This window comes from Dermochelys coriacea, chromosome 10 (genome assembly GCF_009764565.3).
Source record: "Dermochelys coriacea isolate rDerCor1 chromosome 10, rDerCor1.pri.v4, whole genome shotgun sequence".
In the NCBI taxonomy this organism is placed as follows: Eukaryota; Metazoa; Chordata; order Testudines; family Dermochelyidae; genus Dermochelys; species Dermochelys coriacea.
The window spans coordinates 38,361,877-38,377,689 of NC_050077.1; the positions used below are offsets into that span (position 1 = coordinate 38,361,877).

Below are 15,813 nucleotides of genomic sequence, written 5' to 3' on the forward strand. Positions count from 1 at the left end.
CTTTTACAGTATGTCGCCTTGTGACATATTGGCAAAACAGGAAACTCATAATCTATGCATCCTTTGCATAGAAAGGAAAAAAGCTTGCAAGATAGATCTTCTTCTTTTGTATGGCTGGTGTAGAGCAGCAACTACAATTTCACCTGAAGTTGATCAAGCAAAATGGCTACATCAGGAATAGCAGAATTTATTGCAGTAATGCCTCCTTCATATTTATAAATTGGGCAAGACAGATGATATACCATGGTGCACTACTTCTTATTGCAGATGCAAGCATATTTAGAAGCGCTTAGCACAATACAGTTTACAGTGTTTTCTTCTTGATTCACTTTGGAGTAGTGTTTTCAGTCTACAATGAAGTATTTAAATCCCTGAAAAATAGTTACTGCTACAGTGTGTATAGTACTGTAAACGTACAAGGTTCTACCACAATTTTAGAAGCCACAGCCAAGTGAGGAGGAGAGAGAACGTAAGAACGTAAGAATGGCCATACTGGGTCATATCAAAGGTTCATCTAGCCCAGTATCCTGTCTTCTGACAGTGGCCAATGCCAGGTGCCCAAGAGGGAATGAACAGAAAAGGTAATCATCAAGTGATCTATCCCCTGTCACCCATTCCCAGCTTCTGGCAAACAGAGGCGAGGGACACCATCCCTGCCCATCTTAGCTAATAGCCATTGATGGACATATCCTCCATGAGTTTATCTAGTTATTTTTTTAATCCTGCTATAGCCTTGGCCTTCACAACATCCTTTGGCAAAGAGTTCCACAGGTTGACTATGCGTTGTGTGAAGAAATACTTCCTTTTGTTCGTTTTAAACCTGCTGCCTATTAAAGAGAGGGCATTACAGCAGCAGCAGGAGGTGTATTGCATGAGTGGCAGTTCCTGGAAGCATCCAGGGTTACTAAGGGAACTGTGTGGTGGAACCTTTGAGGAGCCACATCTAGCATATACTTCCTGGTGCCAGCACAATTCATCTGTTGGATTGGTTAGACCATGGCCCTGCCTTCTCATAGATATTAAGGTCAGAAGGGACCATTATAATCATCTAGTCTGACCTCCTGCACAACACAGGCCACAGAATCTCACCCACCCACTCCTGCGAAAAACCTCACCTATGTCTGAGCTATTGAAGTCCTCAAACAGTGGGTTTAAAGACTTCAAGGAGCAGAGAATTCTCCAGCAAGTGACCCGTGCCCCACGCTACAGAGGAAGGCGAAAAACCTCCAGGGCCTCTTCCAATCTGCCTGGAGGAAAATTCCTTCCCGACCCCAAATATGGTGATCAGCTAAACCCTGAGCATATGGGCAAGATTCACCAGCCAGATACTACAGAAAATTCTTTCCTGGGTAACTCAGATCCGACCCATCTAATATCCCATCACAGGCCATTAGGCCTATTTACCATGAATATTTAAAGTTCAATTAATTACCAAAATCATGTTATCCTATCATACCATCTCCTCCATAAACTTATCGAGTTTAATCTTAAAGCCAGATAGATCTTTTGCCCCCACTGCTTCCCTTGGAAGGCTATTCCAAAACTTCACTCCTCTGATGGTTAGAAACCTTCGTCTAATTTCAAGTCTAAACTTCCTGGTGGCCAGTTTATATCCATTTGTTCTTGTGTCCACATTAGTACTGAGCTTAAATAATTCCTCTTCCTCTCAAGTATTTATCCCTCTGATATATTTACAGAGAGCAATCATATCTCCCCTCAACCTTCTTTTACTTAGGCTAAACAAGCCAAGCTCCTTGAGTCTCCTTTCATAAGACAAGTTTTCCATTCCTTAGATCATTCTAGTAGCCCTTCTCTGTACCTGCACCAGTTTGAATTCATCCTTCTTAAACATGGGAGACCAGAACTGCACACAGTATTCCAAGTGAGGTTTCACCAGTGCCTTGTATAACGGTACTAAAACCTCCTTATCCCTACTGGAAATACCTCTCCTGATGCATCCCAAGACCGAATTAGCTTTTTTCACAGCCATATCACATTGGCAGCTCATAGTCATCCTATGATCAACCAATACTCCAAGGTCCTTCTCCTCCTCCGTTACTTCTAATTGATGCATCCCCAGCTTATAACTAAAATTCTTGTTATTAATCCCTAAATGCATAACCTTACACTTCTCACTATTAAATTTCATCCTATTACTATTACTCCAGTTTACAGGGTTATCCAGATTCTCCTGTATGATATCCTGGTCCTTCTCTAAATTGGCAATACCTCCCAGCTTTGTATCATCTGCAAACTTTTTTAGCACACTCCCACTTTTTGTGCTGAGGTCAGTAATAAAAAGATTAAATAAGATTGGTCCCAAAACTGATCCTTGAGGAACTCCACTGGTAATCTCCCTGCAGCACAACAGTTCACCTTTCAGTAGGACCCATTGTAGTCTCCCCTTTAACCAATTCCTTATCCACCTTTCAATGTTCATATTGATCCCCATCTTTTCCAATTTAACTAATAATTCCCCATGTGGCACGGTATCAAACCCCTTACTGAAATCTAGGTAAATCAGATCCACTGCGTTTTCTTTGTCTAAAACATCTGTTACTTTCTCAAAGAAGGAGATCAGGTTGGTTTGGCATGATCTACCTTTTGTAAAACCATGTTGTATTTTGTCCCATTTACCATTGACTTCAATGTTCTTAACTACTTTCTCCTTCAAAATTTTTTCCAAGACCTTGCATACTACAGATGTCAAACTAACAGGCCTGTAGTTACCCGGATCACTTTTTTCCCTTTCTTAAAAATAGGACTATGTTAGCAATTCTCCAATCATATGGTACAACTCCTGAGTTTACAGATTCATTAAAAATTCTTGCTAATGGGTTGCAATTTTGGGTGCCAATTCCTTTAATATTCTTGGATGAAGATTATCTGGGCCCCCCGATTTAGTCCCATTAAACTGTTTGAGTTTCGCTTCTACCTCAGATATGGTAATATCTATCTCCATATCCTCATTCCCATTTGTCATGCTACCATTATTCCTAAGTTCCTCTTTAGCCTTATTAAAGACTGAGGCAAAGTATTTGTTTAGATATTGGGCCATGCCTAGATTATCCTTAACCTCCACTCCATCCTCAGTGTTTAGAGGTCCCATTTGTTCTTTCTTTGTTTTCTTCTTATTTATAAGGCTATAGAAACTTTTAGCATTGGTTTTAATTCCCTTTGCAAGGTCCAACTCTACTTGACTTTTAGCCTGTCTCACTTTATCCCTACATGTTCTGACCTCAATAAGGTAGCTTTCCTGCTGATCCCTCCCATCTTCCACTCCCCTGTATGCTTTCTGCTTTTTCTTAATCACCTCTCTGAGATGCTTGCTCATCCAGCTTGATCTACAACTCCTGCCTATGAATTTTTTCCCCTGTCTTGGGATACAGGCTTCTGATAGCTTCTGCAGCTTTGATTTAAAGTAATCCCATGCCTCCTTTACCTTTAGATGCATAAATTCTTCAGTCCAATCCACTTCCCTAACTAATTTCCTTAATTTTTTTTAAAAGTCAGCCCTTTTGAAATAAAAAACCCTAGTTGCAGATTTTTGTTAATCCTTCCATTCAGTTTGAACTGAATTAGCTCATGATCACTTGAACCAAGATTATGCCCTATAACCATTTCTTCTATGAGGTCGTCACTACTCACCAAAACCAAATCTAAAATGGCATCCCCTCCAGTTGGTTCAGCAACTACTTGATGAAGGAATCCATCAGCTATTGCATCTAGGAAAATCTGAGCCCTATTATTATTACTAGCACTCGTCCTCCAGTCTATATCTGGGAAGTTAAAGTCTCCCTTTCCATTAGTATTTACTTTATTAGTTTCCATTCGTATTTACTTTATTAAAAACGTTAAAAAGGGTCTCTCCATATCCAAATTAGATCCCAGTGGTCTATAGCACACCCCAAGCACGATCCCAGGGGAGGCTCCAGTAGTTTTCTTCCCAATGTAATTTTTGCCCAGACAAACTCTGTCTTATTCATTCCATCGCTTCTTATTTCTTTGCATTCTACCTCATCATTGATATACAATGCTACTCCACCACCTTTACCTTTATTTCGGTCTTTCCTAAACAGCACAGACCCTTCAATACCTATAGTCCAGTCATGACTACTATTCCACCATGTTTCTGTTATCCCTATAATATCTGGTTTCACTTCCTGCACCAATAGCTCTAGTTCCTCCATTTTGTTACCTAGGCTCCTCGCATTGGTGTACAAACTTCTTAATTTTTGCCGTTTGGCCTCGCTCACATTCTGTACCCTATTAGGCACAGTCATTCTACAGCCAGTATAACGTATTAGACTGGTATCCACACTGCCCTCGCTCCTTTTATATATTCTCCTACCCACAGCTGTATCCTTTCCTACTTCGTTTTCTTCCCTCTCAATGCTAAAATCCGGCATGGAGATTACTTGGACATCTCCCAACCATCTCCCCCAGATTCCTAGTTTAAAGCTCTCTTAATCAGTTGTGCCAGCCTCCATCCTAGAAGTCTATTTCCTTCCCTACTCAGATGAAGTCCATCCCGAGAGAACTGTCCTCTGTCCACGAATGCCTCCCAGTGGCCATACATCTCATGCCCAATAGCATCTAGGCAAGCATAAGCACCAGGTTCTGGTTAGCCCTGTGCAGGCGTGAAAGGAACGGAAAGGGCTTCCTGAACCAATGTGCCCCCACCCACAGAATCTGGTCTTTAGTATTATAAACATATGTAATGGTACTTTTTATTTACTTATAAAGGCACGCTATCAAGTAGTTTAGGCCCAATGTTCTTCCTACTTAAAAGGGACACCAACAAACTGAATTCTAGTCTAGCTTAAAAATATCAGTTAAAATAATTCCAGGTTTTATGCAAGCCACTGCGTCCCCCTGTGATTTTACATCACATTTTCCTATTTTTCTTCAAGTTTTTTGATTTCGTGAAAAATCCTCACAAACTACAGGAGAAACGGATTACACAAAGAAAACTTAATGTACACAAACTTCTATCAAATGCACAAAGTAAACAGACAGATGAGCAAATGGGTCTCCTAATTCCTAGTCCAGTGCCCTTTTTTCCATCCCCAGCTCTGCCACTGAAAGGGCAAATGATCACACTTTGCATCAGCTTCCCACCTTTAAAATGGGTGAAGTGATATTTCCCCTCCGTTGTAAAGCGTTTTGCATTCTGTGGATGAAAAATGCTGTAGAACAGTAAACTATCATCATTATTATTTATATGTATTACAGTAGCATATACAGGCCCCGACTGAGATCAGAACGCAATTAAGCTAGAACTGTACAAACTCATACTAAGAGACAGTCCCTCCCCCCAAAAGTGTTTGTCATGTCTATTAAAACTGTAAACAAAGGGTGGGGAAAAAGGAAGAATTATCATCTCCATTTTACAGACAGCGAAATCAAACTCTAAGAGGTCAGTTTAAAAAAAATGAGGCATGCGTTCCACAAATATTAATGGACCTGATTTTCCTTCCTCACACCAGTGTATGTCAGGAGTAACATCACTGAATTCAGAGGAAAATGGGGCTTGTAATTAAAGCATTAGACTGGGACTAAAGCAATGTGGTTTAATTTCTGGCTGCCACTGCATTCCTGTGTGCCATTATTATTATTATTATTATTAATAACAACAAAAATGCCTTTAAATAAAGCCTTAAAGGCAAAAGTAACAATGACCTAACAAACACCAAAGTCAGCAGAGAATCAAAAGCAATCCAAAAGGTACTACAAAAAGGAGAGATTTAAGCTATTAAGTATCTATTTTTTAAAAATCTGTATTGTAAACCTAGTTGATTACAATTTTAGGGTTCCATGTGGCATTCTGTGGACACCAAACAATTCCCATCAACTTCAATAGGAGGTTTGCGTACACAAAGAATACTGGCTGGGGTCTTTACAAGATTTTCTTCATACATCAACTTAGAGGTGAAACAGTTATTCTGATGAAGTCAGCATTCTGAGTGTACTGATCACTATGCAAAAAGTCCACTGCAGGCTGGATCTCAAAATGTTTAGGGGAATAAGTGATTGTCATTTTGTACCCCAAATGAGAGAGAAGACTGGAAATTAAAATAAAGACATAGCTTGAATTATCTTAACTATGGGTTTGTCTACATGACTCCACCATGCAGACTATGGGGGTGTGAGCTGCAGAACACCCTAAACTATTGGGCTATAACTGCCCTGTGTAGTTACAGCGGTCAAAAAACAAAGAAAAGACTCATTCTGGGGCGTAGAATGTCCGCACCCTTATGGACGGATGTGATGTACAAAGGCCTGAGAGAAGAACAGCTCTTGTTTCCAGAGCCTTTACACTGTTTCTGAAGGTTGCGGGAAATACGGTTCTGTATTGTAGTTTAAATGAATTATTTACTCTGAGTTCTGTATTAATACGCCTAGTAAGGAATCTATTTGTCAAAAAAAATTTCTGAATCTTTTTTGTTGTCTGTATTGTTACATACATACTTGCTGACAGGTATTTTGAAATAAATGACCAAAAATAATTGAAACTGGTATGATTATATTGTGTTATTTTGACAAATAAAATATGCAGAATTTTAAAATATTGTGCGCAGAATTTTTAATTTTTTGTTGCAGAATTTTTAATTTTTGGCACAGAATTCCCCTAGGAATAAAGATAATCTGAAGAGCAGTCTCCAGTGGGCTGGCAACAATTCTGAAGAATTTGAGCAAGTGGCTCAGAATAGGACTCACTGGTGTCTCGGATAAGATCAGCATGTAACAGGTTTGAGCAGGATCAACAAATTCATCTCCAGGCTGCACGTGAAAAGTGCCACACAGCTGCATCATCAAACATCATAAATACAGATTTCCCATGCCCTCAGTGTGGCCAACTCTGTGCATCAGGGTTCGGACTTCGGAGTCATACATGTAGGCATAGATGAGAACTGCGACAATATTGCCATCATCAGCGATGGACTACCAACAGCAGGGTCTACATGAGATAGTTACTGTGCAACGTTGCAATTCACACCCCCATAGTCTGCATGGTGTTTTAAGTTAAAAGTGGAGCTAAGTGAGCAGAGAATTTCATAGAAGTGATTGTGCAAGGACAGAAAACAAGGACAAACTGGGGCTGCACCACCTAGAAGCAGATCGATTTGAAAAAATACCTATTTAAAAGCTCTAGAAACATATGGGGCCAAATCCATGCTCCATATAACTACACTGACTTCATGGAGTTGCATCAGAGATAAATTAGCGTCTGAAACTCTTCAAAGAAAATATGCACAGTGAAAACCTTAAGAGCTGTTGCCGGCTACTTTCTAACGCTTGGAGATACACTCCCAACTAGTGCTCCCTGTGAGGGATCTGGATCTAGTGATGGCGTCTCCAATCACTGCTAGGATGACTTTATATACTATAGAAAGGCAGACCTTCTGTGATAACACTGTTGCCAAGCAATGCTGCTAACATAGAAAGATAGCGTACGGACACTGGAAACTTAGGAAAGACTGGCTCATGCATGACTTGTCCTTGCCCATGAACTTAGCAAGATGGTATCTGTAGATCCCTCTTTGGCTGTTTATTGACCTTTGCTTATTTCAGTCTTCCTCCATTATGGGGCCCTTTTGTCCATGTTAATTTCTTCTGTTATGGTGGTGGTGAAGGAAGTGTTTGAGAGAAGAGGAAGCTGTGTTTTACTTAGTAAGCAAGACATATTTGCCTCTTTGTATAAGTTCCTGTCAAACTAATCAGATCTATAAATTACCTCTCTTAAAAGTTGATAACTAGCTTTAAATGGGAGGAGAGGAAGGGAAGCATAGCAGGCTGTAAAGCAATTTTGCATTATTGATGCATCCTTCAGGAAGGGCAGTCTTATTAACACAGGAGACTGGGAGCCACAAGATTTGAGTCCTATCCTTTACTCTACTACAGATTTCTTGTATGACTAGATAAATCACTTCACCTGTCAATTTCCTCAGTCTGAATTGAGAAGAATATTATTTACTATTTATGGTGCCTTATAGGAGGTGTGGTGAGAATTTCACTCTTTACTGTTTGTAAAGCACTTTGAGATCTTTGAATGGAAAACATTAGAGAAGTGCAAAGTGTTTTACCATTGTCTTTTAGGTTAGCAGGTGACTACTACTACCACTTATGTTGGCAAAACTTATGTCACTCAGGGGTGTGAATAAAACACTCCCTGATCAATATACATTTTGCCTGCATAAGCACTCATGTGCACAGCGCTATGTCGGCAGGACAGCTTCTCCTGCCAACATAGCTACCACTGCTCATTTAGGTGTTTTTATTATGTTGACAGGATAGCTCTCTCCCATCGGCATAGCACGGCTACATGAGCGATCTTACAGCAGTGCAGCTGCATCAGTACAGCTGTGCTGCTGTAAGTTTGCTAGTGTAGACATAGCCAAAGACTTTGCTTTGGTTGTCACTGGTGCTGGACCTCGCTTTCCCCCGATATTCCTCCCTCCTGGCTTTTAACCTGAAAACATTTTCAGAAGTTTAATTACCACCATGATGGTGGGGTCCCCCTACTCATATATTCTCCATCTCCCTTTCTCTACAGTATATTTTTTATTCTTTCTATTATGTATCTTCTCTATCTACTTATATTTTATATGGGTGGTTTGTTTTAAATACTTTTAAAAATGTATTTCTGAATTAATGTAGTGTTCTGAATGATGGAGGCTGCTTTATACATATCTTTAATCAATATACCAACTTGCTGCACTGGCAGGAAGAGTAGGAAAGGAGGCATGAAAAATCATAGGCCTTGGTCACCAACAGTGTCAATGAGACACGAGTACTGAAGAGCATACAAAAAAGGATAGGTGGGGCACAGGATATTTTAAATCAGCATGGAAAGACATAGGCCTGATGTGGAGGGTGCAATCCAGGTACCCAGTCTTTTGGTCAAGGTATACAACAAGGTTCTGACCATATGGATGTTAAAGAATCCATGGCACACATAGGTGCCGACTCCATGAAAAAAATGATGGGTGCTGAGCACCCACTGAGCGCCCGCTGGCAGCCAGTGCCTCACCTCCCCACAACACCTCCTACCTGCCGATGGCCCCTCCAAACAGCACATTCCCCTCTCTCCCAGTGCCTCCCACCCGCTGCAGATCAGCTGTTCCATAGTATGTAGGAGGTACTGGGGAGGAGTGAGGGCCAGGGACGCTTGGGGAAAGGGGCAAAACAGGGCGGGAAGAAGCAGGGCAGGGGTGAAGGCTTGGGGGAAGCAGTGGAGCAGGGGCGGGGCCTGTGGCAGAGCCAAGGGCAGAGCCAGGGGCGTCAAGCACACACCACCACATTAGAAAGGCAGCGCCCTCAGATACCACATTTAGTAAATTTAGATGTGTTAACACCAGAAACCTGGCCAAATCAAGCTTGAATATTACTTTCCATTTTCCTAAATTTTTCTTGTAGTTTCATCTAGGTAATTTATCTTTTTCTGTCCTTATACTGTCCTAAACTGTTGTATAGTGTTTCTATGCTCCGTTAGAAACCTCCTGGCTTTCATTCCAGAGAGGCTGCATGTTTTTGGGTAAAGTGATTACTGTGTATAATTTCTGAAGCACTGAGGCATCCTTTGGGATGAAATGTGCTACAGAAATTCAAGAGAAGTACCCATTTTGAAAAAGTGTCTCTCTCTCACTCTGCTTGCAGGTTTTGTTCTGGTCATTGGATTGGTGACTTTTTACCGTATAGGGCCCTACACCAACCTGTCCTGGTCTTGCTACCTGAACATTGGGGCCTGCCTCCTGGCCACGCTGGCAGCTGCCATCCTCATATGGAACATCCTTCACAGGCGGGAGGACTGCATGGCACCTCGGGTTATTGTCATTAGCCGTACCCTGACTGCTCACTTCCGCCGGGGACTGGAGAATGACTATGTTGAGTCACCATGCTGAGAGCATGTGCTTGAAATGGGAGAGTCCTCTGAGGAGACCTGCATTGGAATTGTTTTCTATAAGTATACACTGTAATTTAAAATTAAGTGTTGAAGGACATCACAAAGCTCAAGCTGAAAAGAGGCCCTCAATTATTATGTGGATGGGCTCCATCTATCTATCTATCTATATGTATAATACACATAATTATATATATATATATATATATATATATATATATATATATATATTATACACCACCCCTCTTCCTCTACTGTACAATGGAAAAATATTAGGACTTTATACCATATGCCAGGAGTTTTCAACTGTGGCAGAGACAGAGTGAGTGTGGTGAGGGTACTGAAAATGGGAAAAGGGCAACCTACTACTTTAAAGTCTTCCCTTACTTTGAATGAAGTTATCCTGCTCCCTAATGACAATGCAACAAGCTCAAGGGCTCAGCTGTGCTCACAATCCTCCTTTGGACCCAATAGACAGACAGTCTGACAGAGCAGAAAATTTGTCATGGGTGTCAAAATTTACAACAGCATAGTTTAGGCTTAGGTAATGTTTCCTTTAAGCTGAGCATGACATACCCAATTTTTAGGAACATCTAACTTAGCTTATTTTGTTAGATATGACTACTATGAATGAATATCCTAAATTATCTTTTCCCAGAAAGTGTGCAGACTTGGCATGCAATTTTCAAACTTGGGTGCCTAAGTCAGCATGTTCATTCTGCACATATTGGCACTTAAAGCAGATACTTGGGAGCATAATCACCACACAAATGCAAATCAGAGCACCCAAATTTGAGAACTAGGCATTTAAGAATTGATCCTTGCAGGTCAGACCCCTCAGTGCCAAATAAATTGGTGGGAGTGAAGGTATTCAGCACCTTGCAAGATCAGACCTCTACTGCGTAAGTGTGACACAGGGGTGGGCAAACTTTTTGGCCTGAGGGCCACATCGAGTTTCCAAAATTGTATGGAGGGCCAGTTAGGGGAGGCTCTCTCCCCCCAAAACAGCCAGGCATGGCTTGGCCCGGCACCCGCCTCCTATCCAACGCCCCTGCTTCTTGCCCCCTGATGGCTCCCCCAGGACTCCTGCCCCATACAACCCCCCCTTTTCCCTGATCACTCCTGGACCCCCCACCCGACTGCCCACTCCGCCAAATCCACACCCCCTCTCGTTCCTGACTGCCCCCCCGACCTCTGCCCCATCCAACCCCCCGTCTCCTGCCCTCTGACCATCCCGACCATCCCCCCGCAACTCCCCTGCCCTCTATCCAACCCCCCCCCCGCTCCCTGCCCTCTTACCGCACTGCCTGGAGCACCAGTGGCTGGCGGTGCTACAGCTGCATCACCCAGAGCACCAGGTCAGGTCGCGACTCTGCAACTGCGCTGCCTGGCTGCCCAGAGCACTGCACCGGCGGCACAGCATGCTGAGGCTGCAGGGGAGGGGGAACAGCAGGGGAGGGGCCGGGGACTAGCCTCCCGGGCCAGGAGCTCAGGGGCCCGGCAGGAGGGTCCCATGGGCCAGATGTGGCTCATGGGCCATAGTTTGCCCACCTCTGTGCTATACAGCATGATGGCTCATGTCAACAATGTGCATGTAGTATCAGGCAACAAACCAACAAGGCAAAAACTACACTGCAGAAGTCCCTAAATACAAGAGTTAGAAAAGGACAAGCAGCAATGAGAAATGTTTTTTTAAACTTTCAGTAGAAGATGTTACCTTGATCATACTCACTGATAAGACTGAATGACTATGAGCTGCGAACATTATAAAATCTCTCTCTGAGGCTGTTGTGCTGCTCCCAGCTGAATTCTCTGCTTTTCATCTTTGTCACTGTCTCCTTTATATTTTACTTCACTTTGTTAAAAAGTGATCAAGTGGCTCTTAAATTCTGTTCTGCACCCAAATTTTCACATAATAAGGAATGCAGCCCCAGTTGCCACTCTGCACGATGCCCAAAGTCAGTAGCGCTTTACAGAGCTTGATGCTCTAGAACCAAGGACTTCTAGAATTCAGCCCCCCACAATACATTGCTCTAGACAATCAGAGCAGAGTTCTATAAAGTTGATAAGAAGTTTTTTCTTACACCAGTTTATAAAAACCAACTGAAGTTTCTTTCCATTTCCCTGACTTATTTTACAGAAAAGCAAGGTATTTTCTAAAAATAATTGTGCTATATTTACAGTTTTTAAAAATAAAGTATTGGAATATTTAAGACATTATTTCAGCTAATATTGCAATATCTATATTATAATATGTACCTTAAAATTTAAAAGTCACCTATGTGGTCAGTAACATTGTAATACTTGGTATTACTGTGTTTATTTTAAATGTATAAATAAAGTAGAAAATGTTCAATTCCCTGTATATGATGTACTTTGTATTTGAATGGCAAATAATAAGACCAATCATCATCAATCATGTTTTGGCTGTTTAACAAAAGAGAATCCACATGGTCAGAATGTTTTATTTGCAAATCTGACCTTGAAAAGTGATGGCTATCCTTCTGTGACATTTGAAAACCAATTATTTTCATCAGTGGTGCATTGTGACAACCAGTGACAAGGTGTGCATTTATCCCAGACATCTGAATCCATCAGGTGCACTGAAAGGCCCAAGTGTTTTCAACAGATCAAGAAGTGTAGATGTTTAATTAAGTCCTGATTTGTGCAGCTGTACAAATGCCTGAACTGCATCTTTCAGCACACACATTAGTATTTTCATAATGTCCAATTTGTAATGAATCATGATTCAGGTTAGATGATGTTATGGTTTATTGAATACATCTATCTACAGTAGGAAAGGAGCCTGAGACATAAGCCCTTGTATCCAAGACCTGGTGTGAGGCCTGTGGCCTGAACAAAAAGTAGCTGTCAAGCTTTGCTGATATAGAGCAAAGTAGCCAAGTTAGCCGAAGTCAGGCTCTGCCTGCTTGCAAGCTCACAGAACCTGGCAAGAACAGGGCTGGTATTGCAAAAAAACCCCACACATTCCTAAGAAAGGCTAAGCACAGGACACTCATACAAACACATTCCAGAAGGATGGTACCAGAACAGCCCGATAGTCAATATGGTACAAACACGCCCCCCACCCCAAAGATAACAAAAACTACAATACAGAGCCGTATTTCCCGCACCCTTCAGAAACAGTGTAAAGGCTCTGGAAACAAGAGCTGTTCTTCTCTCAGGCCTTTGTGCATCGCATCCGTCCATAAGGGTGCGGACATTCTACGCCCCTAGAATGAGTCTTTTCTTTATTGTTTTTTGACTGCTGTTTTTTGGCAGTTATAGCCCAATAGTTTAGGGTGTTCTGCAGCTCACACCCCCATAGTCTGCATGGTGGAGTCATGTAGACAAACCCATAGTTAAGATAATTCAAGCTATGTCTTTATTTTAATTTCCAGTCTTCTCTCTCATTTGGGGTACAAAATGACAATCACTTTATTCCCCTAAACATTTTGAGATCCAGCCTGCAGTGGACTTTTTGCATAGTGATCAGTACACTCAGAATGCTGACTTCATCAGAATAACTGTTTCACCTCTAAGTTGATCTATGAAGAAAATCTTGTAAAGATCCCAGCCAGTATTCTTTGTGTACGCAAACCTCCCATTGAAGTTGATGGGAATTGTTTGGTGTCCACAGAATGCCACATGGAACCCTAAAATTGTAATCAACTAGGTTTACAATACAGATTTTTAAAAAATAGATACTTAATAGCTTAAATCTCTCCTTTTTGTAGTACCCTTTTGGATTGCTTTTGATTCTCTGCTGACTTTGGTGATTGTTAGGTCATTGTTACTTTTGCCTTTAAGGCTTTATTTAAAGGCATTTTTGTTATTATTAATAATAATAATAATAATAATAACAATGGCACACAGGAATGCAGTGGCAGCCAGAAATTAAAACCACATTGCTTTAGTCCCAGTCTAATGCTTTAATCACAAGCCCCATTTTCCTCTGAATTCAGTGATGTTACTCCTGACATACACTTCTAAATTTAACAACTGGCCAAAAGTGGCACCTTAGGCACCGACTCCATGGGTGCTCCATGTTTGGAGCACCCAAGGGGAAAATTTGGTGGGTGCAGAGCACCTACCGGCAGCTCCCCGCCCCAGGCCAACCTCACCTCCACTCCGCCTCCTCCCCAGAACGCACCACCCTGCTCTGCTTCTCCGTTCCCCCGCCCCAGCTTCCTGCGAATCAGCTGTTCGCGTGGGAAGCCTGGGAGGGCTGAGAAGCAGGGGGCGGCTTCGCGCTTAGGCCCAGGGAGGCGGAGGTGAGCTGGGGCGGGGGGGCGCGAGGAGGGCCGTCTGCGCTGCAGCAGGTAACCCGGGGGGCGCGCAGGGGAACTGCTCCCCGCCCCAGCTCACCTCCACCTGGGGGGGGCGGGGTGGAAAAGCAGAGCAGGATGGCGTGTTCGGGGAGGAGGCGGAGGTGGAGTGGAGGTGAGCTGGGGCCAGGCGCAGCAGGGAGCTGCCGGTGGGTGTTCTGCACTCACCAAATTTTCCCCGTGGGTGCTCTAGCCCCGGAGCACCCATGGACTCGGCACCTAAGGCGCCATTTTTGATGTGATCAGTGGAGGGAGTGGCCACTAGGCTACCCCGCCCCTAGGAGCCAGAGGGACCTGCCGGATGCTTCCTGGGAGATGCCCCAGGTAAACACCACCGAGACTCTCCAGCTTGCCCCCCGGCATGTCCCTCTGGCTCTTAGGGGTGGGGGGGACACCCACTATGGTGGCCCATGAGACCCTCCTGCCCGGTTCTGGGGGCAGTCAGGGGACAGGGGAGGGGGGTGGATATGGCAGGGGTTCCAGGCGGGCGCGTCAAGGAACGCAGGGGGGTTGGATGGGGCAGTAGTCCTGGCGGGCAGGGGTGGACAAAGACCCCCTCGTGGGATGAGGAGAGAACCGGTTGTTAAGATTTTGGAGCTCATCACTGCCTATAACCATTGAGCCGGGGCATTAGGACCGTGCTTCGCTGACAATAAACCTCACGGAGTGCCTTTCATACCTTAACAGATCTTGTGGTCATTGGGCAGTTTGCTCGAGGTCTGCTGTACCAGCTGTCTATGCAGAGCTGGGACAGCACACAGAGAGAACACACACGCGGTCAACATCTGACAACAGTACCAATTAATAGCATTAAAAGTAACATGAGCAAGGGTACTAAGATGAGATGTCCAATATCATACAGACATAGAAGTCCATTTGACTGCTGCTGACCATGCCAGGTACATCCCATCTGCTATACTGCTAGATGCAGTAGGTATGTCCTGACATTTCATTGTTCTCAATGGATGACACCACCACGACAGGTATAGTACAGGACCAGCAGAGAAAAAGTTAATATAATACCCAAAGGGTAAAGGTTTCAGCTTGTTTAGGACGACAGAGTATGAATGAGGGCAAAGAGAAGGAGGAAAAATTAAAGAAGTCTAAAGGGAACAAAACTTCATGACTCAAGTGAAAATAAATCCCACCACTAAATGAGTCATTACAAATGTTTAGATCCCACCTTTTGATGAGTTTGATGGATTTGAAGGCCTCATCCATGTCCCCAATTGTTAGATAGAAGCTGAAGTTCAGCATAGCTTCACGGGTAGTTTTGTCACACTCTTCCAGACCAATGAAATCTCTCATGGGCCTTTTGGCAACCATTTGAGAGAGTTGTACTGAGCCAGAGTCCACTTGTGCTTCTTTCTCAGCTTCTCCTGGCTGAAAGGAAAACTACCATCACTGAGGTGCCAAGCAGGCTTCAACACACTCTCTTGACCTACAAATACAGAATTCTACAAGATTTTAACCATATGACTACTTGAAGTCAATGACAGAACTCCCTTAAATGGGAGGAGGACCAAACTCTTACAGTTGTCAAAATAATTAATAGTATACCACTTTTCAAAGTGCCTTTTA

The 15,813-nt window shown here is 43.0% G+C and overlaps 2 protein-coding genes across 14 annotated transcripts in view; one reads left to right on the forward strand and one right to left on the reverse strand.

Annotated features, from left to right (window-relative positions):
* The window catches only part of IFT140 (intraflagellar transport 140), a 250,730-nt gene that overhangs the window by 67,603 nt on the left and 167,314 nt on the right, over window positions 1-15,813 (reverse strand). For all 11 annotated transcript variants that reach the window (XM_038420185.2, XM_038420186.2, XM_038420187.2 and 8 more), the window contains one exon: window positions 15,416-15,615. In XM_038420185.2, the coding sequence (XP_038276113.1) occupies window positions 15,416-15,615 (200 nt within the window). The remainder of the gene's footprint in view (window positions 1-15,415; window positions 15,616-15,813) is intronic.
* The window catches only part of TMEM204 (transmembrane protein 204), a 74,196-nt gene that overhangs the window by 31,399 nt on the left and 26,984 nt on the right, over window positions 1-15,813 (forward strand). For 2 of the 3 annotated variants that reach the window (XM_043494345.1, XM_038420215.2), the window contains one exon: window positions 9,661-10,102. The exons of the other annotated variant lie outside the window; for it this stretch is intronic. In XM_043494345.1, coding sequence (XP_043350280.1) covers window positions 9,661-9,905 — 245 coding nt within the window. In that variant the 3' untranslated portion in view covers window positions 9,906-10,102. Of the gene's footprint in view, window positions 1-9,660; window positions 10,103-15,813 lie in introns of those variants that run through there. 3 annotated transcript variants of the gene reach the window in all.